Source organism: Simochromis diagramma, unplaced genomic scaffold (assembly GCF_900408965.1).
Source record: "Simochromis diagramma unplaced genomic scaffold, fSimDia1.1 OVJJ01000585.1, whole genome shotgun sequence".
NCBI lineage: Eukaryota > Metazoa > Chordata > Actinopteri > Cichliformes > Cichlidae > Simochromis > Simochromis diagramma.
In genome coordinates, this window is record NW_024387398.1 from 1,555,534 (window position 1) to 1,582,515 (window position 26,982).

At 40.7% G+C, this 26,982-nt stretch overlaps 1 protein-coding gene and 1 long non-coding RNA gene across 2 annotated transcripts in view; one reads left to right on the forward strand and one right to left on the reverse strand.

Annotated features, from left to right (window-relative positions):
* Window positions 1-1,571: 1,571 nt before the first annotated feature.
* On the reverse strand, window positions 1,572-26,462 carry LOC120720610. The gene is made up of 3 exons (XR_005692995.1): window positions 26,450-26,462; window positions 24,697-24,699; window positions 1,572-2,188 (listed from the first exon to the last, which is right to left on the reverse strand). It is a non-coding gene; the product is annotated as an uncharacterized LOC120720610 (long non-coding RNA).
* LOC120720607 (GDNF family receptor alpha-4-like) overlaps window positions 21,670-26,982 on the forward strand; it is an 84,839-nt gene continuing 79,526 nt past the window's right edge. Inside the window, exon 1 of the mRNA XM_040010348.1 lies at window positions 21,670-22,333. Coding sequence (XP_039866282.1) covers window positions 22,294-22,333 — 40 coding nt within the window. The 5' untranslated portion in view covers window positions 21,670-22,293. The remainder of the gene's footprint in view (window positions 22,334-26,982) is intronic.

Genomic DNA, 26,982 nt, shown 5'->3' on the forward strand with positions numbered 1-26,982 from the left:
TTAACAGTGGTCAAGACTAAACACATATCACTGATCTCTCTCTTTTTTGTAAATGTGTAAGCTTTCTTTTGCAATGTCAAGTTTATATTATTGTATGCTTAAATACTGGACTTCACAGTTTTGGATGTGTCTGTCCCAAATTACAGATCCCGATTAATTTTCACGAGAAAGAAAGTCTGGTGAAAATTCCAAGCAAATATTATCTTTAACAGTTTTTGTGATAGTCATGTTCAAACAGTAAGGAAGAATGGCATGAAAGTGGATGAACTGTGTAGAAAAAACTGAATATCTAAAACCACGTTTGATATATGAAACTTAAATTAACAGTAATTATCATATACTCTATGTTCAAAATTAGGACCACAAAATATTAATGAGCAGAAAAATGTTTTCTTATGATTTTCTGATTTAAGGTGGATAGACTCAGTTGTTGGAAGTTTCCAAGTTATAATTGAAGAACCATCTGGAAACTCCAGAATTTTGTTTTATGTGGATATGTACTGATATTTCTGTTTTTATGGTTTACGCTTGTCATGTTTACTCAATCCAGCATGTGGCTCCATCGGGCCCCTTCAGGGGGGGGGTGCCCTCGACCTCTGGACCTGGGGTTCGGTCCACTCTGGCACATCTGGCTACCGGCGGAGCTCACGGGCACGTTACTGCAACCTCCTCTGGCTTCTGCTCCGTGGCTGCTGGGTGACCCTCATCTGGGGCTCTCCTCAGCTCTTTCCGGGAGGGTGGCACAGCTGCCCCTCCGCTGGTCTTCCTTGGACTCTTGTGCTCTGGGGGTCTCTGGATGTCTGGAGCCTAATCTCCTTCATAGCTGCTTCATGGACGGGCTATGGCTCGCACACCCTCTAGCAGATCATTACATGAAGGAACCTTTTTTAAATACAAGCGCGCTCATGCTCACAGCTGTACACACGGGTGCTCACACACACAAACCCTCTAGCAGATCTTCTACCGTGTTACTTGTAACAACCAGAGATGCATCTCTGCTTGTGGTGCAGCAGGTTGGGTTACAGTCTGATATTCTTTGTGTTTTTCTATAGTCTCAGGTGTAATGGTTGGCTGGCTTCCCTTACTGGGCTCGCCTCAGGTGGTGTCCCCCATGATTTCATCCTTTCTAAACCTGCTTTTTACAGTTGAGTGCTGGGCTGCAGTGGTTCTTTGTCAGATCATTGTTGCCACTGAAATCATTAATTTATTGGAAAATCCCTCATCAGGAGCATCTGGCAACTCCCAACCAAGGCTGCTTCTTTTTTCATCCAGCTTGTCAAAGGAAGGATTTCCCCTCCTCACCAGCCTGCACACTCTCTTCTTGGAGCTCTCGTGGATTTTTAGTGCGCCACCAGCCAGCCACACACTCCCTCCACCCCTTCTGTTGCATGCAAATCAAGTACGACTGACTTTGTAAATTCCATCTCTCTTTGCCGGCACAGTATCTCTACTGGACATCTGTTAATTCTGTTTCTTCTTTGGCAGCGCTCCTATGTCTGCATAACCTCGCCTTTGCTTACCCACTAGTCACTTTCCATTCCCTCATTGTAAATAAACAATGACAGGGGACTTGATCCTTGAGCTGTACCAGTTTTTGGCACAGCGTGTTTTGGGGTTTGAAAGTCACAGAGACACCATGTTTAGTGTTTCCTCATGTGTCAGGAGTATCGGAAGAGCTGAGACTGATTTTCTCTCAAGGTTTTCACTTGGGCAGCGGTTGTCCTTCTCTCCTGGATCGTGCAGAGCTTTCTTTAGGAGCCTTCCCAGCTTTGACAAATGTCCAGCTGGGATCACCACATTTACTCAGGGGTTTCTTGATATGAGCTTCTGTCAAGAAGCCAATATGATAACCTTATGTGGAGGTCCAGCTTTTCAGATCCAATCAAAATCAAATCACTCAAAGAGATCATGGAAAAGAGTAGGATTCTTAAAACAGAGTTTATTATACAGTGTCATACAGGGCCTTGCAGAGACGTTTAAAGGGGCGGGTGCTCAAGCCCCTCTAGCCCCCTCCTCTGCACGTGCCTGGTGTCATATGAACAGCAAAAACAGTACAAATACAGCAAGACAACACATAGCAAGCAAGCATAGCAAAGTGAACCCCGGGGTGTAGAGCCTTTAAGCACAAACAGCAGAGACACACAAAATGACAGACAGGAAAGTGCCGGTCGGGGCATATCTGACCCTCCTCCAGCTGCTGGGTAACTTTACATTCCTTGCTTTCTACTTGGATCGTATTAATTTTCTACTAATAAGTATTTTCTCAACTCTACAAATGTCAATATTATCTCAGTTATCAATATAATATGTTTGTCAATACTTTCCCCAATCAGTTATCAATCCTGCTTGCGCTTTGATCCTTTCTGAATCTCCAACACTTGTGCTACTACTCCATAACTTTCCAGGCGCTATTCCCAGCATCCATCATTTTTAATTGGGTCCCTTTCACAGTTTTACGGTCAGAGCAACTCCAAGAGTCTGCAAAACTACAGATATCAAACCGTCTGCAGAGCAAAAACATTTAATCCTCCTGCCAACTATGTTGGGTTTGCTCTCAGGGGTCGGCTACTGTATCCGTCAAGGAAGGGTTTTTCACAACTTTGGGCAACGGAGAGCGCCAGGTGCAACCTTCTGGCAGCAAAGAGGCTCCCAGGTGCATCTTAACAGGGCCACGTTTATTTAACCCTGTGTTTGGACTTGTCACCATTGGCCATAACACAATCAAAGGTTACTTATTGATCCTAATTACTGCATTTCAAACAGTATTGATCACATGTGCTCAAGTTTGTTTCACAAACTTCATTAATATAATTGTAGACAATACTCGACCTAAATATGTGATTTGAATGTGTAGGTTAGATGCTTAACACAGTGATTCCATTATATAAAACACTGCAGTGTAGGTGTGCATGTCACGTATACATAAAAGTGCTCCAGTGTAGGTATGTGTAGTGTATACGAGTGTATACGATTATATTATATATGTGAGCATATGTCCAGTGTATATATGTCATAAAAACACTTCCCTGGCCACTGTCCCTGTGGGGATGGTGTTTGGTCTGTGTTGTAGTGTCCTGATGACACCCAGTTTGTCCTCCAGTGGATGGAGGACATACCTGAACCAATGACTTGGTGCTATTCAAGGTTAGGGTAAAAGATCCCTTTTTTCCTCTTCTTCCATGTAAAAGTTGGCCACAGTGGGTGAGACTGGTGAACCCATGGTGCACCCATGTTTCTGCCTGTAGTACTGACCCCTGTATGTGAAATATGTGGACTGAAGACACAGTTCCAAGAGCAAACACACTTGGTTGGTGCTGTAATCTCTTACGAACCACCTCCACTGCTTCAGTATCTAAATCAAGTAGAGGAAGTGAGCTTTCAGATTAGAGTTGTGCTGTATGTTTGATTGTACTGTTTTATGTTTATCTGTTTTATATTATTGTGAAGCACTTTGTGTGAAGAGTGCTATATAAATCAATAAAGTAAAGTAAAGAAGTGAGTGAAGCCAGGGGCAATGATTAAATGGGGGGATTTTTAGAAAAAAAGAAAGTTGCACAGAATTCCAGGAAGAGATGAGACAGGCTCTAGGTGGAAGTAAAGAGCAGCCAGGTGACTGGGAAAGAACAGCTATAGTGGTGAGGAAAACTGCTCAAGATGTTTGGCATATTCACAGGAGAGAGGAAAGAAGACAAGTAGAGTTGGTGGTGAAATTAGGAAATGAAGGAAAGTATTCAAAGGAAGAGGCTGCAAAGAGAAAGTGGGAGAGTCAGGGGGCTGAAAGAAGTAGAGAGGAGTACTTAGAATATACTTAGGGGTTCACCAAACAGAGAGGTCTTGATGCATGCTCAGTCATCCAGGTAAGTAAATCCCCAAAGTTTGATTCTGTTCATCTGGACGTTTTCAGCGGGAGGAACGTTTCCTTACTTTATAAACAGTACATTTGCATAATGACTGAAACCAGCCCACCGAAAGGACAATGGGCAGTTCCTTCATCATGATTATGCAAATTCTCATGACCATTGATCAACAACCACTGATCAATAACCATGAGTCCCATTCACAGAGTTGGGGAATGGCTGCAATCACAGCATTGTAAGATGGTGACAGATGGACCCTTAGGCCCCTCCTCCATTCTGAGATGGTCTTTCCCTTTTCACGTAAATGGCCTCCTTGACTCCGCCCTCAAACCAGCGTTCCTCCCTGTCCAGGATGTTACATCCTCATCATTGAAACAGTGTCCACTGGCCTGTAGGTGTAAACAGACTGCAGAGTCCTGGCCAGACGAGGTGGCTCTTCTGTGTTGTGCCATCTGCTTCTCCAGAGGTTGTTTGGTTTCCCTGATGTATAATTGATGGCAATCCTCCTGCACTTAACAGCGTACACTATGTTACTCTGTTTGTGTCGGGGGACCTGATCCTTGGGGTGGACCAGTTTTTGGCACAGCTTGTTTTGGGGTTTAAAAGCCACAGAGACCCGGTGTTTAGAAAAAATGTGTCTCAACTGTTCCGATACTCCTGACACGTACGGGATCACTACCGTTTTTTCAATTTGGCAGCGGTTGTCCTTCTCTCCTGGATCAGCTGGAGCTTTCTTTAGGAGCCTTCCCAGCTTTGACAAATATCCAGCTGGGATAACCACATTTACTCTGGGCCTTCCTGATGTTCTTCTGCTTCCGTGGCTGCTGTGTCTGTGGGGATGGTGTCCGCTCTGTGTTGTAGTGTCATGATGACGCTCAGTTTGTGCTCCAGTGGATGATGAGAGTCAAACTTTAAATATTATAAACATCTTACTATTCATCTCTGATTGAAGAAAACAAGAACAACTCTCTTCAGCACTGTAGCCAGCTTAAGAAAAAGTCAGAGCTCCGTTGAGCCAAACATTCCTTTAACCTTGAGTAGTAATCTCTTCACAGTGCTTCTGTATCACTATATACATATGAACAAACATATGAACAAACATATGAACAAACAGAAAAATATATGTATCATATGTGTATGAGTTCAGAGTGGTCATGGCTTTTAGGAAGAAAGTGTTCTTGATTCTGCTGTGCCTCCTGAAGTTGACAATGACCTCTTCGGTTTTGTTAGTGTTCAGCACCAGGTTGTTCTCTGAACACCAGGCTGCCAACCTCAGGACTTCCTCTCTGTAGTCTTCCTCGTCTCCCTTTGAGATGAGTCCGAGTACTGTGGTATCATCAGTAAACTTGATGATGAGATTATTGTTGTGGGTCGAACTGCAGTCGTGGGTGTAGAGAGGATACAGGAGGGGGCTCAGCACACAGCCCTGTGGGGAGACGTGCTCACTGTGCAAGTGGAGGAGAGATGAGGGCGGAGTCTTACAGTCTGGGGCTGGTTTGTGAGAAAGTCCTTTATCCAGGCACATGTGAGAGGGGGGAGGCCAAAAGTGACCAGTTTGGTGATGAGGATGCCCGGAATGATTGTGCTGAAGGCTGAGCTGTAGTCCACAAAGAGCATTCGGACGTAGCTTTGCCACTATTCCAGGTGGCTCAGCACAGAGTGGAGGGCTATGGCGATGGCGTCTTCTGTGGATCTGTTCATGCGATATACAAACTGGTGGGGGTCAAGGTCAGGGGGGAAGTAGTCCTTGATGTGCTGGAGGAATAGTCTCTCGAAGCATTTCTTGATTACTGGCGTGAGGGCCCCAGGGCGGTAATCATTCAGGCTACTGATGGGAGACGTCTTCGGCACTGGAATGATTGTGGCTGATTTTAGACAGGATGGGATGGCTGCCTGATCCAGTGAGAGATTGAAGATGAGGGTGAGCTGGTGGGTACATGCTTTTAGCACCTTGCTAGGTACTCCGTCTGGACTGGAAGCCTTCCTGGGGTATCACACACTGACATCGTGTTCTGTTACAGCCATGTACCACAGGCCTTCAAGCTGGCATTAATTAAACCATCACTTAAATAATCAGAATCAGATACTTTATTGATCCCCAGGGGAAATTATGTTGGTTACAGTGCTCCAATACAAACAGTAAGAAAATCAGACAATACAAGAAGTAAGAAATAGAACAATATATACATATAAGTCACTTACTAATAAATATATGAATATGAAAGAATTACAGTATACAGTGTGTTAGGTGGATGAGTTGTACAGGGAGATGGCCGTACAGTACAGTGGTGCTTTTTGGTCATCTCCATGGCTAGCCAGCACGTGGTGGAGTGGGTGGGAGGTATTATCCAACACTGTCTTTATCCTGGACAACATTCGCCTCTCTGACACCACCCTAAGAGAGTCCAGCTCCGTGATCAAATGATCTTCTAATGTCCTCTGGTCGTGGACTCATCTCTGTGCTTGTCCAGCGTTCGATACTGTTGACTGTTGAAATGGTAAATAAACTGGTTCTTATATAGAGCTTTTCTACTCTATCGGAGAACTCAAAGCTGTTTAATGCAACTTGCCTCATTCACCCTTTCACACCTATTTGGACAAGCACTTCTTTCTATGCTCTTTCTATGTAAGTGCTTTCTATCTAACCGGTATTCATACTCCTATGGTTAGATATGAGAGCCACCTTAGCATCTTGCCCAAGCAGTAGTAAGCGACCTGCTCTACCACCTGAGCTACATCAACCCGTATTGAAGTATTGAAGGTACTGCACTGCAGTGGTTTGAAATGTATCTATCTAAATAGACTCCAGTTAGTGTGTTAGGAGGTGTCTCCATTTACGTTAGCGTCATTTATGGAGATCCACAGGTTTCCACGCTAGGACCAATTCTGTTTATATTATACATGCAGGGTATGTATAATATAAACAGGGTATGCATTGATTATGCAGTGTGGGTAGACATAGCATACATTTTCACTGATATGCCCTGTCTACCCAACTTTATCTGTCCATGAGGCCAGGTAACACACACCAGTTAGTTAAACTGCAGACCCGTCTTTGCTGCCAGAAGGTTGCACCTGGCACTCTCCGACCAGGACTTAAAGACCTGGACGACCTCTAATTTTCTACTTCTAAATTCAGATAAGTTACTGTACTCATACCTAAAAATCGTAGAAATATGGTATTTATCCAAAAGCTTACTCTGGATGAAATCACCTTGTCCTGCAGTAAAATTCTGAGAAAGCTTCAAGTCATTTTTGACCAGGATATGTCCTTCAGTGCACATATTAAACAATTTGTATTACAGCTTTCTTTCATTTGCATAATATCTCCAAAATTAGAAAACATCCCAACATCAAAAACAACAGAGTGATGCTGCAAAAGTACTGACAGGGACAAGAAAGAGAGAGCAGATTTCTCCCAGAATGGTTTCCCGTAATTTGGTTAAATCCAGAATCAAATTTAAAATCCTGCTCCTCACATGCAAGGTCTTGAATGATCAGCCCCCAGCTTGTCTTAATGACCTTATAGCACCATATCACCCTATTAGAGCACTTCGCTCTCAGACTGTGGGCTTACTTGTTCTTCATAGAGTATTTAAAAGTAGAATGGGAGGCAGAGCCTTCAGCTTTCAGGCTTGTCTTCTACAACAGTGTTTCCCAACCACTGTGCCTCGGTGTGCCGCGAGATATGATCAGGTGTGCTGTGAGAAATCGAATTGAGCCAATTCCACTATACCTGGTGTGTGGGGAAAATGATCAGTATTCTTTTTGTAACATTTTTGTTTGGTTGTGTGCCGTGTAATTTTTCTAATGTTAAATATATGATGTGGCTCCAAAAGGTTGGGAAACACTGGTCTCCATAACCAGCTCCCAGTTTGGATTTAGGAGACAGACACCCTCTCTACTTTTGAGATTAGGCTTAAAATGTTCCTTTTCCCTAAAGCATACAGTTAGGGCTGGATCAGATGGACCTGAACCAGGGTTTGCTGGAGATTTCTTCCTGTTAAAAGGGAGTTTTTCCTTCCCACTGTCACCAGAGCACTTGCTCAAAAGGGGTCATATGATTGTTGGGGCAACTGTGGTTGTGATTTGGCAATATATAAATAAAACTGAATTGAATTGAATTAAACCTATTTGAATTAAACTGAAACCAAAAACCATAGAGAAGGTCAGAGTTTCACTGTGTTTGTAGATCTAGAGAAAGCATGTGATAGGGTGCCAAGAGAGGAAATCTGGGTATTGTTCATTAGTGGAGCTGAGTGTCACGGGTGATTTGTGACAGAAGAATAGAAACAAGAGTGAATGAGTAGGCTTTGTAAGATGGTAGTGAGATGTGCTGTAGATGGTGAAACTGACAAGAAGACAGGAAGCGTAGCATGTTCACCTTGTGCAGAGGTGAAGATGAAGATGAAGATTTTCATTGGAATGGAGAAAATAATTATTCTGGTGCCAACCCTTCCAAAAAAGCCAGACCTGTTCAGCGTCTTTCTAACTGCACTGTGTTTTTGCAAATCCTTTGAGCGCTCCACAGTGTGACCTAGGGGGGAAGTTGCTAAGACGTCCACTCCTGGGAAGATTGTAGCACATTGTACACAGCTGAATGCTGCAGACCAGGACACAGGCAGAACTTATTGGAAGCAATAAGGATATACTTAGTTTTTTTTTTAATATATATTATAAATACTACAGTGACTGATGCTTAATTGCTATTATAAATTATTACGTAAGTGTTTAGAGTTTAGCAGTATCAGTACTTTAGTGTTTAGTGATAAACCACTTTAAATGAACATTAACAAGTAGGCCAAAGTGGTTTTGTTATCCCTCGTACCACAGTCAAGTTGATACAGATGAAGTTACAGTAAGATTGTTCTTATCTTAAAAAATAATCCACTATCCAACTAATAATCCACTTTGTGAAACACAGACTACTCAGAGATTAGTAACATCTGGACTATGGAGTCTTGAACTAAAGCATTTAGGATTAACTTAAAACCACTAGTGCTAGTGTGGTTTAACCAAACTGTGGAATCAAAATGGCTTAAATTTCTATGAAATTGGAGAAGAAAAGCCAACTATACCAGTGGCAGCAGAAAAGAGACAGAGGCCAAAAAACTTGACTGAGCATGAGAAAACTCTTTTGAAGACAAAAGTCTCCAGGTTTTGTAGAACAATGTAAAAAATGTGTAAAAAAGATTTTTGCAGAAGCCAAAAGGAGAGGTTGACCTGCAAACAAGGACACGGAGCAGTTGGATGAATTTCTGACAGGAATAATGGAGAACCAACCACCAACAACCTTTAGAGAACATATCAGACGATGACCATCTAGACAGTTCAGGCGAGGGATCACGCACACCTGAAGTGAGCATATTAAGCCCTGATTTAGCCTTTCTCTCATTTCAGACTACTGTTTGTCACCAACAGCTCTCCCATGTGTTCATTTGATCATATGAACTGTTCTTGTGTGTAGGTGGAATTCAAATGGACAGAACGGCAGAATTAGAAGACAGTTTACCCTCCACATCCTCAGAAGCTATGATGTCTGCCAGCACTGCTCACAGGAACAGAAGACTCACAATGAAAAGCTGGCAACTGAATTTCATGAAGCTGAAGTATCTAAAGGACGAGCATGAAATGAAAATTAAGATGCTCAAAGTAGAAACTAGAAATCAAGATGAAGTAGAGCAAGATGCAATGGTCTCATTATAACAGCAATGAATAAAATCTTTTCAGTACATCATATTGTATGACTCATTAATATACCAGACACAAATACACTTTAGAATAATTTGATCATGACTTGTGAAAATGTATATTCCAGTGGAACAATGAAAATGTAAAATGAAAAAATTACACAATGCAAAAGTTTCTCTGTAAGTAAGTCTTCTCTGCGGTTTACATGAGGGAACATCTGGATTGTCATCTTCTAGTATTGGAGGGTCTGGGCATCCATGCAGTTTCAGGTCGTTATGAAGAACAGCTGTTGCAGTAATGACAATGCTGCATCTTCTTGGCATGAATCGAAGTGTACTCTGAAAAAGTCTCTTCCAAACACCAAACATGCTCCGCTAGACTCCTAGTGTGCATATGAGCTTGGTTGTAGCACCTTTGCTCAGGTGTAATTGGGTGCAAGTGTGGTGTAAACAAAAAAGCATACCCACTGTCACCAAGCAATAATCCAGTATGATCTCCTCACACGAGTCACATGAGCTGAGCATACAGTGATGAGTTAAGTAAAACCTGTGTTTCAACTTTCAGCATTTACTTTACGCACTCGAGAACCGATGTGGGCAAGACTGTACCACTTCTGTTTGTGAGTGTGTGTAAAACGGTATTCCTGATTGCAGGTTGTAAGTGAAGCTGTTAAAGCTGTTGATATCTGAAGAAGAGCAGCGTTCAGTCATTGTCTTCTTGGCCTCAACATTCAGCTCAATTGAATTCAATTCAGCTTCATTTACACAGCACCAAATCACAAAAAGATTTGCCTCAAGATGCTTCATATTGGTAGGTAAAGACCCCGTACAATAATACAAAGAAGATAGAGAAACCCCTCTAAGCAAGCGCTTTGTCAAAAACTTTTGAATGAACACTTTGCAGAAGCTTTTCCCTGAAATCAGGCTGCCTCATCAGTTTCTTTCATAAAATCAATTATGGGAATTGCATGTGAAGATATGTAAGCACACATGGTGGCAGACCATCTGCATGCATGTGTACATGAAAATGTCTCCTTTACTTCCCCACTACTGAATTAGGAACATAGAACTGTGGTAAGGACCAGAACAGTCACAGCACTCGTCTCTGCACCAGGTAGTCATTTACATTTAGTGCTGAAACTACAAAAAAACAATATATGTAATAGACAAGCACTAGTCCAGTGCTCCAGCTCAGAAATGAACACTTCTCCAAACCCATCGATGTGTTAAACAATTTTTAGCATTTATATCATTAACACTTTTCTTCTGTATATGGAAATTTCCACTTTTAAACATTTTTTTCCTGCTGTGAAAAAATTTACATACTTCCTGATTTTTTAGTTTTTGTGCATATTTGTCACACTTCCATATTACAGATGATTAAACAAATTTTAATATCAGACCGAGATATAGAGTCAAAATGTTTGGAGCCAGAACAGCAACATCTGGTTTTGAAACAAAGAAAAATGGCAATGACAACCAACCATAGATATAAAAAAAAATGTGGTCATTGAAAAATTAAATAAGCTGGCCTCTAACTCCGAGCGGGTAAAAACAGTGCAGAAAAGTCAGCTAGCTAACACAAGTTATCAAACACGAGTGCAACCAATAAGGTACGAGTGAACTGCTTTAAACCTATATGAATCCTAGTGCTGACGAGCAAGACCGAAGAAAAATCCTTACATGATTTTAAGGACCTCAACCTGAACCTGACATGCACTCCACCAGGTCCTGTGCCCGGTAACGTCCAGATGAGAAAACAGTAGAAAGTCTTCCAGCTCCTTTGAGACTATAATCCAATATATGGCATGATGTGTTGCTTTCTGAGATCTTTTATCCTCGTTCACACTCTCAGACAGGTTCTGACTGGTGACTTCGTGATTCAACAGATGTGACAGTAATCAGGATTGAGTGCGGGCTAACGACATTGAAATCAGCTTTCCACAGGGGGAGTGGATAGGTTATTCCCCCCTAATAATTAAATAATCATGTAACAACAGAGTTTTATATTTACTCAGTTGTGTTTGTGTCTCATTAGAATTTAATTGAAGATCTGAACAGATATGCATATATACGACATGTATACAAAAATAAAATCAGCAACGGAACAAATATTAATTTACAGCAGTGTGCTTCACAGAACCCTGGACTGAAAGTGCATTGCTGGTCAATAAATAAGCCCATAGCTGGTAAGCTCATAATTGAAATTGGTTACTTTACAAATTGTAAAACGCATTTTTTAAAATAAAAAAACACGTCATCAGCATTGCCCTTAGATATAATAATTTTGACTGATATTCTGATATCAGAGTACTATTGTAATTTGTAGTTTGACCTGATGATAGCAGTGTTGTCTCATTTAAATTTCCTAAATTCAGATGGACACAATACAGAAATGTATCTATTTTCTCACTGAAAGTGTAATGTGATAATGCTGTATTTAATTGCAATTTTATTTGGGAACCCAATTTTCCTCTAATTTTCCCATTTGACTCCAATGAGGACCATAATGTAAAAATCCTCATCAGGCTACATATAAGAGGACTTAAAATTAGCAACTGAGATCATAATCTTATCAGGAAAGCATTACTGAGGCACAAGGAAGCAACAATAGAAGTGTGTGTGTGTTTATAATAGGGCTGCAACTAAAGATTATTTTGGTAGTCGACTAATCTGCCAGTTTTTCTTTCATTAGTTGATTAGTCTTGTGCCACAGCAAATTAAAATAATGACCCAGTAAATAATCAAATGTATTTTAATATTACTCAGTAGGACTATCAGAATAAAAATGAAATAAATACAAACATTAAGTAATACCAATTAAAATGCTGGTAGTATTTAAACAAAAAACAATAATGTGAAAATATCAAACTTAAAATGGCTTCTGTCCTTAAATTCAAAATAAATCAAAAAGATTTTATTTTACAATCCAAAATAACAAGTTTCCAAAGTTTACACATGATTCAGTCCATAAATTCACAATTGCAATGGCCATCATTAGCAGCCTTTAGCAGATGATAGAGGTGATATTGTCCCTATAGCGTCCTGTAGTGCATTGCAGTTACAAAAACACATTTACGTGGTATATAACGGGTCGACAATAATGCTCTGCACTGAATTTTTATAGTTGACATCACTGAAAAACAAGCTACAAAGCTACACAGAATAAAAATAGCTTGATCCTACAGAAGGAAGTGCTTGCAACTGAAAACTGCAGTCAGTTATAATGGTTAAGAATGGAGCCATATACTATGAAGGGAATTCAGCATACTCATGGTAGTTTTGGGTTATCTGGATTCACTTATCCAAACACTGGCGATCAGGATAAGCAGTCACATGAAGCTGGTTATCAACTCACCAAGTGAAGCAGGGTTTCTCCTGCACCTTCACACGATAGGGGTGGTGTTGGCAGCATCTGATTAGCCGCAAATAGACATTTCACAGATCATATGACTTTTCTTACACAGAAAATGATTGCTATACTCCAGAGATGCAATCAAATGGTGACAAAAATTGCTGCAGGACCAGCACCTCAGTACAGGAAGTCTGGGTTGCCTCTCTGTTTAAAAAGTCCTAATCTCTGATACTATGAGTGTTACCCAGCAGACAATGCAGAGTTCAGATGGAGGACTCACCCAGTTCTAATTGCCTCAAGATCCAGGTGTCTTCCCTGATCCCTCTGATAAGAAAAAAGACTGAATGCCTTAGGTCCAATCTCTCATTTCACAGGACAAAAGAGAAGAATCCTGCATCGCTTCTTCACTTAACTTTTATACCTGCTCAGCCTTTCTTCCCTCTCCATCACTGGAGGTCACATCTTCTGAGATGACATCTGGCCTCACGCGTTGTGACATCCTATCATGTTAACACATTTCTGTGTTGTTCATAACAACAGTCACAGCTGGAGAACTTGGTTTAAATAAGAGATCATTTGTAAGTGATTTGTTGAGCTATGGAATCATTCTTTTATTTGTTTTATTTTATTGTTACAATAAGTGATCGCGTGAAACAACTGGTTTTGGTTACTCCACTTCCTGCTGTGCCTAGCAGGAGGTTTTATTATGAAGATCTACAGGAAGTTGTTCATTAACATTTGTTGTTAGGAGTAACTAAAAACAAAAAACCTCCAAAAACCAAAAATAAGCCTTTTGCTTGATTAGTCTCTGTTACTGAAGCAAAGCTTAATAAAAGTTGTTTAAAACAAACAAACAAACAAACAAACAAACAAACAAACAAACAAACAAACAAACAAACAAACAAACAAACAAACACAATTCCAGACATTATCAGGTAAAGTCACAACAGTGAGATGAATGTTAGGCAGAGCTGCCAAAATCCGGCTAAATTAATGTTGTTCCACGTGTCTCCACTGCAAACTTACCCTCTGTGTAAAATGTTTGCAGCGAGAGTGATTACTTATTGTACTCATGTTCATTTTCTTCATGGGTTATAGACGTTTACTTTTGAGGATGCTAATCACAGTATTTGATGCATAAAATATTGTTTTATTAATTGCTTGCTCATCACGCTAAGTCACAATTTTGTCATGATTTATGTTCAGTGGGTGAGAGTTAGTGTTATGAGAACACAAACATAATTTACTGAAGAGTACTGCACATTATCAGGATGTTTTTTATAATTCCAAATTGTAGTTGTTGTTTAATTGTTGAATTTTATGATTCACTTGAATGCTTGAAAGGGAATCTAAAATAAAACCTAGAATTGTGTGAGAGTACGGTAATAGTTCAGATACTTCTGAGTTTTAGAATCATTATCTTTTATATTTTCTTTTTTCTTATGTTGGTTAAACTTAGACATACTTATATTTATATACTTGATTATATTTTGATCAGCATTAAGCATAACTGACTGTCAGGAAAATATGAATTATTGTTTTGTGTTCAACACTTGAATGCTTAATATCATTACTCTTATTCAAAATCATGTATAATGATGGGTTGGCGACACATCTTCTCCATCCCTGCACTTTATTTCTTATTTAACATATTAATCATACTTATATTTTGATTACATCTTTGATTAAGAATAAACACAATTTACTATCAGCAACAGAAAAAGAAAATTCTTCAGTAAACCTGGTCATTCAGCACACACAATAAACATTTAAACTCCAGTTAAAAGTTTTTGCCCTGAGCGGATTTTGCTGTTTATTTCTAAGGTAATGGCTGCACATTAGAGCTCTGAAACTTTAAACGGGATCTAGTTAAACATTAAAGCTTATTGTCCCATAGGCTAATAAAGGAGACATGGACATTCATTCAATATTGTTATAAATAAGAGTGAAATTCATTGCATTGATTGAACTGGTATTCCTGGGGTTTGTTCTGTGTTTCTAGCAGAGTAAAAGAGACTTTACAGCAGATTGGTTTTTTTTTTTTTTTTTATCTGAAAGTTAATTTCTGGCACCTCCTTCCTATGGATCCTGAAAGACTGGTAGCTTTAGTGGGTTAGTTGGTTAGTGCAAAATCTGTTATGGATCTTGGCCTAGTTATGGCAGCAATACTTGACTCTACAATCATGTACATGCATAAATATATATTTGAATCATATATAATTTATAGGTAAATTTATCTATAATAACACAATATTATACATGATGAACTCCATCCATCATCCATCCATCCATCCATCATCCATCATCCATCCATCATCCATCTGTCCACCCATTCATACATACATCCATACATCCCCTTATTCAGTTCAGGGTTGGGTTTGAAGCAGCAACTTCTGGTCCAGGTTGTTCTTCCCCAAGACACGTGGGAAGGGTCTTCTTTACCTGGGCGTGGCATTGTGGGTCTAGGTGAGATCGGTGGTGATATGGCTGCCTGGAAACCTGAAGTTGTTGATGGATTTCATCCATTCTCCATTTATAATGAGAGAAGAGTGAACCTGACTGCACCTCCTTAAGTCCATGGTGAGTTCTTTTCAGGTTATTTTCTGAGTGCGACAGTGTGACAGATTCTCTACCTCTGCCCTGTAAGCCGTCTTGTCTCCATCAGAGATGAGACCAGTCAAAGTGGTATCACTGGCATACCTACCGATGATGTTGGTTGAGTGGGATGCTGTACAGTGTGAGAGTGGAGCTGAGAGATGGGTGCCGAGCTTAACGGATTGAGGCCGGTTTGTGAAGAAATCTTTGATCCTTTGAGGTGGTTGCGAGGGGATCTGAAGGTGATCTACAGGGTGGGCCATTTCTATGGATACACCGTAATAACATGGGAATGGTTGGTGATATTAAAGTCCTGTTTGTGGCACATTAGTATATGTGAGGGGGCAAACTCCTCAAGATGGGTGGTGACCATGGTGGCCATTCAGAAAAACAATGGTATGCTTGGTTTCAACGTAACTTTATTCTTTCATGAGTTATTTACAAGTTTCTGACCACTTATAAAATGTGTTCAATGTGCTGCCCATTGTGTTGGATTGTCAATGCAACCCTCTTCTCCCACTCTGCACACACTGATAGCAACACCGCAGGAGAAATGCCAGCACAGGCATCCAGTATCCGTAGTTTCAGGTGCTGCACATCTCATATCTTCACACCATAGACAATTGCCTTCAGATGACCGGTGCAGGCGAAGCTCTGCAGTTAATGGCCCGAAAAATGGCCAGTGACTGTGTGGTGTGGTAGAAAAGTGTGAAGAGGCAGACTGTGCAGGCGCGCTGGCGGAAATTGCTGTTAATAAATTTACTAACAGCAATTAGTAAATTTAATAAGTTTTGGTGTGTTGTTTGCCAGTCGTTTGTTTAGTTGTGTTGTATCTGCGACGCTCTCTCCAGTTAGCATAGGGGAGTGCCTAGCTGAGCGTAAGCTCCTCCTTCAGGCATTCATTTTTTATTTTGCCTTTTTTATTTTTGGAGTAATCCTGGGTGGGGATTAGTTCCCTGTCGGGGGTAGGCTTGTCGGTGCTTTGTGCACCTGATGCTAAGCCTTTAAATTTCTGAACCTTAACAGTTTCCTCGAGCCTGGTACACTCCAGAAGCTAAATAGGCTAAGATTTTAGTAAGCAGGGTCTGGGGAGAGGGTCGGTGGTATTTTTATCTATTGGTTATCCCTGTGGCCACACATATTTCCCATCTGTCTTTGATTTGTGTGTTGTAGGTGGTTCTCATTTGTTATTATTGTTAGCCTAGGGTAGCTGGCCTGTGTGTTATTGGCCGTATTTTCTGTTTTAGTTCTTAATGGCTACCTTTGATATTGCCGTGTTTACGGCAAACCCTTCGCTTGTCCAGCTGGATGCCTGTAAGAAGAGGGATTTGCATGAGGTGGCATCATTTTATGGCATTTGTGTCCCTGCAGCTCTACGTAAGGCTGAGCTAAAAGCTGCTCTTGTGTCTGGCTTGGTGGAGAAGGGGATAGTGGCCTTGCCAGTGTCTGCTAGTCCACCTGAGCATGGTGTAGCATCTCAGCCTGTTCCACAGGTGTCAGCTCAAGCTGTAGCTCCATCGGTCTCCACGCCTGTTGCTCAGGGGCTGCCTGAAGACAAGCCGATGACACTTGCCTTACTTCGAACCACTCTCCATCGAGTCATCAGTAGGTTCAAAGCAGGATGCTAGGCTCTGTGTATGCCTGGCTTGCCTGCAGTTGGAAAGGGAGGATAGTAATAGTGAGTACCAGCTAAAGAAGGAGTTGAAGTTAAGGCGTTTAGAGGCAGAGCTTGCCAGAGCCAGGGAGGTTGAATTGAAAAAGGTGGAGGCGGAGACAGCTGTCAAGTTGCGACAGTTGGAACTCCAGCAGGCTTCTCTTCCTGCCTCCATTCGGCAGACAGAGGCACTATTTGATGTGGGGAAATACAGTCCTCTGGTTCCGGTGTTTCACAATACTGAGGTTGACGGTTAGTTTGAGTCCTTTGAGCGAATAGCCACAGCCTTGCACTGACCACGAGATATGTGGGCCATTCTGCTGAAATGCAAACTAGTAGGTAAGGCTCAGTAGGTTTGTTCCTCATTGTCAGCTGAGGACAGTCTGAATTATGACAAACTGAAAAGTGCCATTCTGATGGCTTATGAGCTGGTCCCAGAGGTGTATAGGCAGCGTTTCTGGGGGTTGAAAAGGGGACGGGGTCAGTCCTACCGAGATTTTGCGAGGAAGAAAAGTGTGCTTTTTGATCGGTTGTGTGTGGCCTGCAAAGCTGCTGACCTGGCGTCGATTCGTGAATTAATGCTGATAGAGGAATTTAAGAACTGCGTCTCTGAGCACATCGCAGTATACCTTAGCGAGCAGAAGGTTTCCTCATTACAGCAGGCTGTGACGCTGGCTGATGAGTTTGCCCTCATCCATAAAAGTGTGATTAAACAAGACCGACGCAACGCTCTACAAGCAAGGCCAGTTTCAGACACACTGGTGGTCCTTTGCTGGCCCATGTGTGGATTACCTCTGGCAAACCTGATCTGGGCCGCCAAAGGCCCGTCATTCTTTGGAGTATGTGGGCCATGTGTAAGTTGTGTGCAGCCATGGGCCAGTTGCAGACACACTGCTGGCCCTGTGCTGGCCCATAACAGTTTCAGCTCTGGCCCCAGATGTCAGCCTAATGTGTACCTTAGTCAAGCCATGTAATAACAACATGTGCCGGAACATGCAAAACAGTACAAAAGAAACATGATGAAACTCTGTTCAGGAAGTGAATGGACTGATTCTTATATAACACTTTTCTACTCTCTCGGATTCCTCAAAGTGCTCTATACAACAGGGCACATTCGCACACTTTCTCTAAGCTGAGTGCTTCCTAACTACTTTCATACACATTCACATTCACTGGAGGAGCCAGGGATTGAATCACTAACGTTCTGATCAGTAGGTGACCTGCTCCACCTCCTGAGCTACAACCACCCAGTGGTAAACATCAGTAAACCCTCACTAGGTTTTGGATAACGTTTACACTCACAAACCTGTCAAATCTGCATTTGAAACATTGGCTACTATAGCAGTATAGTATTGCAACATGGCATTTGGGTCTTCTAACTAAAATAGGAAAATAAGAAAACATAAATAGTGCCATCATTGTCAGACCTGGCGCACATCTGGTTGACATACACTCTGCCATAACACTGGTCAGTCAGAAGTGCCAGCTTGATGCCGGATCCAGGCCAGGCCTGTTTTCTATGAACCTGGGCCACATAAACCAAACCATAATCAAGCCAGATGTGGCATGCCATCACATAGACAGTGCCATCTATGCCAGGCCTGGCCCATATCTGGATGACAAACGTCTTATCATGCCAGAAGTCAGCCAGCAGTGCCTGCTTGATACCAGATCCGGGCCAGACCAGCTTGCTATGTGGGATTGAGTCCATTTCGTGGTTGTGTCGTTCTGTCATGATAACGCAGGCAAGATGAGGACCCAAACGCAGGACTCACAGACACAGAGGGATGAAGGAAGCAGCTTTATTGCTATGCAGACACTCAGTAAATAAACTCACGAAGAATAATAGCAAGCAGGTTTGGCCTGGATCCAGCATCAAGCTGGCACTTCTGACTGATTGGTGTCATGGCAGGGTGTATGTCAACCAGATGTGGGTCAGGTCTGGCAATGATGGCACTGTTCCTATTTTCCTATTTTAGTTAGAAGACCCAAATGCCATGTTGCAATACTGCTATGGTAGCCAATGTTTCAAATGCAGGTTTGACAGGTTTGTGAGTTTACACTTTATCCAAAACCTAGTGAGGGTTTACTGATGTTTACCACTGGGTGGCTGTAGCTCAGGAGGTGGAGCAGGTCACCTAATGATCGGAAGGTTAGTGGTTCGATCCCTGGCTTCTCTAGTCTGCATATAATGAGTGTGAATGTGTATGAACGTAGTTAGGAAGCACTCAGTTTAGAGAAAGTGTGTGATTGGCTGAATGTGCCCTGTTGTATAGAGCACATTGAGGAATCTGGGAGAGTAGAAAAGCGCTATATAAGAATCAGAGCTTCGTCATGTTACTTTTGCACTATTATGTTCCGGCACATGTTGTTATTACATGGTGTAATGGAGACCAGGGGTTCCATTACCTTGTTTGTTAATTCATTGACTGATTGGGAATTAAAAACATTATAATAAAGAAAACACACATTAGTTCTTATGAATTTTTTATTAGGTTTATTTGATTTAGGATTAAATTGACAGCTTGTAAAGGTGAAGAGACAAGGGGACAGGCCATCCTACCTGTGTCAGAAAAGAGCCGGAGTTAGAGCTGCTTACATTTAATCATCTGTCGGTAACTTAAACATATGTGTAAAAACAGAATTTGTAAAAGTACTCACCTGTCCTGGTTGCTTCTTGCAGAATGTGGAGCTAAAGAGTAAGAGTAGCTCAATCACCTGCTTGTGAGCTCCTGGAGCAGACCAGTGTGCCCAGGTTAGGGGAGTATGGTTAAGAAGGGTTTTAATTTAGATAGAAATGGCTGAAGCTTATGTTATTGATTTGTTTATAGTATGTGTTGGAAATATGTATGTTTGTTATGTGCTCTAATGTTGTTGTATGTTTGTTTGTGTGGAGAGTTATGTTTTCATTTTGATTAGTTAGTCTGGATGCTCACCTGAATAGGTAGAGTATAAAGCTTTTTTTTGCTTTTAGCTGGTGTTGGTGTTTGGGCTGTGTTAACATATATCTTCTTTAATAACGTTTTCTAGTCCATGGATACATTTTATTCCAGTTTTGCGTCATATTATTGGAAGGGACCTATGACCGCTGGCCAAAACTGACACATGACATTAGGCTGACATCTGGGGCTGAAACCAGCATAGGACCACCAGTGTTTCTGCAACTGGCCTTGTGCTGGCCCATGTGTGGGCCACCTCTGGCAAACCAGATCTGGGCCACCAAAGGGCCGTCATTCTTTGCGGTATGTGGGCCATGTGTAAGCACATTGTGTGGGCCAGATCTGGGCCATACCAATTTTGCTATGTGGGAAGTAGAAGCTAAGAACTAAAACACTAGAAATGGACAATAACTTGAACCTGGTATTCAATATCATGACACAATCCACTTCGTATTGGCTCTGTCCTGGTTTTGTTTATTGTACATTTAGTATTGTATAGTTATCATTATAGTATTGTATAGTTAGTCATTAGTATCCGTTAATTTTACTGAAATTTGGCATGTTATTTATTTGTAATTTCTAGTTTTTTATCTCTTGGAGATATATATTTTATATACTTATAAATGCACCATGGGGAGCTTGGGGTGAAACAGAATTCCGGCACATTGTATACTGTGTATACTGCTGTATACATGTATGTATGTATGTAACAGAAACACTGGGAAAGAAGGCGCACAGAACTAGGAATGATGGAAATCAAAAACAGAAAAGTTCTGTTTTTGGTGTGAATTAAGAATCTAAGTGTAAGTGTAAGAAATGAACCAAAACAATAATAATCGAAACAGCACAAATAGTGAAAAAGAACATAAACATAATACAGAATAATACCAAAAAAACTCAACATCCTGGGGCAAAAAGGGCCAGAACCGGGACAAATAAAGGCTAAGAGAAACCCTGAGGGAGGAGGAACTAATATCGCTGAGAACTTAAGAAACAAAAATAACCAGAACCAGGAATAACAAAAGTCAAAAATATGAATTAACCAACAAACGCAAAACACTGGGTCACAGATCCAGTACCATGGCAGGTGTGGATCAAGAACAGCTGGTGGGTGAAGAAGGTTTTTTATTGCTTGTTTGTTTTGTTTTGTTTACATTTAAATTCTTTTCTTTTAACATTTTCTTTAAAACTGTAAGACCCAGCACTGGCTTTGGTGATTAATTTTCTCTCTCTAGTCTATAGATTGTTGCTACCACGGCACTGAGGCTGTTAGTGTTGTGATGATGATGTCCTTGTAGTCATTACAGGATGCAAAACCGTTTCCGTGATCTAATTCTACAGAACTAATTCTGATGGTCGAAAGTTGCATCAATTGTCTTTTTTTTTTTTGATGTGTAGATATTCTAGCATCCAAATTATTAAACAGTCGAATATTTGACTACTTCAGTGATGTTAGTGTAAATGCGCATGTTTGTGATTTTATAATTAGAACTGAGAATAAATGTCGCTGGGCCAAAGTGAGTTGAGGCTGTGCGCAGTGTTTGGTGGTTACAGAAATGGGAAAAGCAGTTTACAGCGTGACTACCCTCTTTACAATGACCTAAGTAAAGGACTGTTTTCATCCGCCAGTTCCTAAAGGTGGTGGTGGTGATGATGATGATGATGATGATGATCTCAGGGGGTGTAGGAAGAAGAGGAGGAGGGATATCACCAGTTTATAACCCCAACATCCGCTGTTTGTCAGCATTGTGATCGCAGAATGCACCGGGACCAAACGAAGCCGCGTTATGACTGTCTGCGTGCACAGCTGTAGCCCAGTCACATTTGCTCCATCCAGTTGAATTCTCCGAGCAGAGCTGCGTGAAAGCGAACCTTTGGCACAACAGCAGTCACAATCTCCCTCTCGGAGCGTTCTCGCTGGCGCGTACTTTGCACCGAGACCTTCCTCCGAGGCTTCTCCTTTCTTTTCTCTGGAGACTGAAACTTAAAGGACTTTCTCGTCGCAGGGCAGAGAACAGGGGACGCACGGATAGTGTCAGTGCGGTAAATGTAGCAGCGGGCTGTGTGTCTTACTGAGCGGTGCTGTTGGACTAGCCGAGAACGCACCACGGACTAGCCGAGAACGCACCGCGTCCCGTCCCACATCCTCCTTTTTAATTCCCCCCTCCCCGTCCCTCCAAAGGGTGCCCCGAACAAGACCACCATGATTCTGAACGGATTTGCGCTCGTTCTTTACCTCTCAGGTAGGTCCAGTGGTTTAATTATTGTCACAAGAGAGAGAGAACTCTTCAGGGAAACACCTGAAGAAAAACACAACAGTCTTTGTCTAGATGCTCTTTGTCACCAAAGTGAAATGAAGAAGAGAATGGAGAGTGAAAAGTCATTTCATAGCCTCACATTTTGGTTCGGCGAGCCTCTGTTGTTTTGTTGTAATGATTATTATGCATTTGCATAACTTCGATGCGAAGATTTGGGTTCGCTTGGTCAGTTTCATTGTTTTGAACATCAGCGATGGAAAGACTGTCTGAATATGGATGCGGATGCTGCCCACTACTTAATCCTCAATACTAGTTCGCTTTTATTTTTCTTAAAAAACTCAGTTTTTGGCTTTGTTTCTGTTCTCTTAGCTCAAGTAAGAAATTGAAGTTTCATAGAGGCGTTTTGAAAGGCAAAAAATACCTGATAGTCACAGTAATGACCCGTAAACCCACAGACTGATATACACCAGACTCCTATAAGGATCGAATTAGAATGAAATTTATTTATATTATAAGAGATATAGAGGTTCAAATTATAGTGTCATATTAAATGTTATATATGTAAGATTTTAAAGTTGGTCTTTAGTCTTTAGCTTTGGATATTGTGATATACTTTTATCAAAATGAAAAAAGCCATAGAAAGCACATAATGAATAATTTAACTACATTTTACACAAATGCATCCAGCAGAAACTATGCGTGTAGGTAAAGTTAAAATCACATGTAGCTAAACAGTAGTTTAGTTTAGGGAAAGTGGAGAAGCCTGCATAGAACAAAGGTGTAAATACACTGCCTGTCTTCACCGGGTAACAGTGCAGAAGAGCTTTCTAAACACATTCTATATCATGCTTTTTGTATAGAACTTGGTTGTTGTTTCATCAGATTGTGAAAATGTGAACTTCTGTGAGCACCTCCGTGTGAATGAGCCCATATTTGGCTGTTAGCGGGACAAGATTTGAACAGTTAATTGCTGTAAGATAACACTAAAGGTGGGAAATTCCTGACATCATCTAGAAGGTAACAGGATGACGAATCAGTTTCAGTTAGACGTTAGAGTTCAGTTGAATTTCACCTCACAGTGTAAAATGCTTTAATTGGCTCTATAAATAAAAACTGCTTAAACTGAACTGAACATTCTGCTGAACTGCTTCAATGAATGAAGGTCCAATATGCACAAATAATTTGAAGCTTTAGTTTGTGTATCTTTCCAGTGACATTTTAAAATTTCTTAACATTTTTTGCAGGATAGTTGCATTTCTGGCTATATGAGTGGTTTCTATTCATATTTTTGTCATAGTAATCCATAGTTTTAAATAGTTGTTGTTTACATAGTTGTTATATATAGTCAATATATATGTCAAAAATGCGCATATGTGTGTGTGTGCACCCAGATATGTGTGTTTGTGTGCATTTTATTTTTTTTTAATAGTAGGAGGGTGTATGACAGGGCCCACATACACTGCTGGTATGTTTTTTCTTGAAGGCATAAACTGATACGGATACTTTTTTTAAATGAAGCTCTCATCAGGAAATATTTGGAGAATTTTTAACCCCTCGATACTGCAGAACAACAGGGCTTTGTGCTGCTTTAGAATATCTTACATATGTAGGCGGTGCTAGATTACTGCTGTATCAAACGGAAATACTGAATGTTTATAACCTTTTGCACATGGTGTGGACATATAATGATTTTAGTCAACCTCTGTAATGTTATAATCTTTTGTTTTCACAAAGTTTTCACAAAATTCATCAGAATATCTTTGTGGAATATTAACCCTGTAAGACTCAACCCATCAAAAAATAGCCTGAAAATTCTGATTTTTTTGGAACTGAGATGTTTATTAACCCTTAAAAACAAAATCCACATTTTTTGTTGCTATATTATGTTGTGTATGATATATTTTTATTATATATTTATTATATAATTTGTGTATCGCATTTGATACATTTTGTATTTTTGGCAACTTTTATTTAACAACAATGTTAATTTTAGACAAAAAAAAAAAAGAGTTTAGTCCATAAAATTTTGAAATGATGGAAAGTATTGATTATGCTGATGAAACAGGTCTCAGAAACTCACGTATCAAATATGATACTGAGGGCATTATAGGGTTAAAAACACATTTGAGGAGGGTGTCCTTTCAGATATGAGAAATGTCAAGTTATTTTGTTTATATCAATTATAAATAAAATAACTTGTTATTATGTCGAGTTGTGTTTTTTTTAAATCAGTTTAGTGCAGGAAAGATGAGCGAGCGATGGAGTTATATAGAGAAAATATATCTCAGTTGTTTGAGGATGAAGTGATTGGTAGTGTACACGTATATACACTAAATGTTTGAACACACCTTCTCATTTAATGGTTTTTCTTTACTTTCATGGCATACATTACATTATAGATTCTCACTGAAGGCATCAAAACTACGAATGAACAAATATGGAATTATGCAGTAAACATAAAAGTGTGAAATAACTTTTATATTTTAGATTCTTCGTAACAGCCCCCTTTGCTTTGATTGCTGCTTTGCACACTCTTGGCATTCTCTCCATGAGCTTCATGAGGTCGTCACCTGAAATGGTTTTCCAGCAGTCTCGATGGAGTTCCCAGAGATGCTGAGCACTGGTTGGTACTTTTGCCTTCACTCTGTGGTCCATCTCATCCCAAAACTATCTCAGTTGGATTTAAGTCAGGTGACTTTGGAGGTCTGTGTTTGTGACTCTTGGACTTCCTTTCCGGGGGCGGTCCTCATGTGAGCCAGTTTCATTATAGCACTTGATGGTGTTTACGGCTGCACATTCAAAGTTTTAGCAATTTTCCAGACTGACTGACCTTCAGTTCCTAAAGTAACGATGGAGTGTTGTTGTCTTCTTAATAGGGTTGATGCTCCCAATCTCATTAGGAAGGCAAGAAATTCCACAAATGAACCCTGACACCTTCACACCTGTTATTATTTTCAGGTGACTACATCATCAAGCTCATTGAGAGAAGGCCGAGGGTCACTAACAGCACTGTCAACCAAGCAAAGTGTGGCTACTTTCAGGAATCTAAAATATAAGACATACTTACAACTATTTATCATTTTTCTCTGCTACACAATTCCATATTTTTGTAGTATTTTCAGTGTTGTAAGGAACAATACATTATTATTGTTATTTTATTTTTTTAAAAATTAAGGATTTCATTAATTTGCATAGGTTATATTTAAAAATCACGAGCTGTAGCACAATCAACATATCACAGATGTTACAGGCCATGGAGAAGAGATGGGTTTTAAGAAGAGGTTTAAAAACCGACAAGACTTGTAAAAAGCTCGATTTAATCAGGGCCATGATCTGACTCTCAAACTGAAGTTCAGCGCCCACTTTAACCCCACGGTTTGTGACAGTTGGCTTTATGTACTGAGACCCCAGATCAACAAATGGGGTCTGACTGTTATCACCACACACCATCACCTTTTCTCATTAACATTTAAAACTTAAAAAAACATGGTTTAAATAATAATACTTTCACTGGGTAAACTATTTTCAGTCAGTTATGTGTGAGTTTGATCCACACAATTTGTTAACTCCAGTAGATGACAGTAGGCACTTTCCCAAGCAGAGAGCAGTGGCAGCTGGCGCAAAACCTAAAGCAATGTACTTCTGTGGCGCCCCGAAGTAACCTAGAGTCATCATGACTTGAGCACTGTATATAAGACATTTTCACTTCTTGACCTGCTTCTTTTTAACAAGAAAGTGAAGCTGCTACAGTTCACCAGACTTAACCCTTGTGTGGTGTTCATATTTTTGTTACTCAGCCAGTGTTCATGGGTCTGGTGGACCCGCTAGAGTTTTGGCTTTCCAAATTAACACTATCAAACAATTTTATGTTAAATTACTCAACAGATGTTTACTTCATCCCAATTACAAGCCATATGAACAGCAAACATGGTTAATTTTTTTCCCTTTACCTTTGTTAGATCACATTTATGAATTAATGTGCTTCTCGTTTTTTTATTTTTTTTTTTATAAAATGTTATAAAAAAAATAAATCAGTTATAATCAAGTGGAGTGAGTGGAAAGACACAACACATTTACACGTGAAGCAATATGTTTCACAACTAAATGGGATCAGCTGCTCATCAATGGTGACATTGGGCCCAGGGTTGTAAAACAGGGGGAGGTGGTGCACACACTTATCCCACACTGTCCTGATGGCAGCTAGCTTGTCTCTCTGCCGTCGAGCTGGTCTGTCATCTCGGTTATCAAAACGGATAATCCTGGAAATTTTGTGGAAGTTTTCCAGAGACATTGATGCACGGAAAGGTTCTTGCCAGTTTCTGCATCCCACAGGGATTCTTTGGATTCCCCTTCGGACCTGAAAACTCCTGCAAGGATAAGAACCCCAAAGTAGGCCTTTGAGGTTCTTAGATGAATTTGGTCCATCTCCTTCCACCTCTCTCCAAAAACACACCTTCCTTCTAGATTACTGCAATCCAGAATAATTTTCTGGATGGAATCTGAGATGAAAAGCTCAAATGAAGACTTGATGTCCTGCACATGAGTAACTGCCAGCCGTGTTGGCCCTGGCTTATCACAGTAACAGCTCTGCAGGGTGGCTCATTTCTTGGGCAAGAAGGCAAGAAGACCATTCA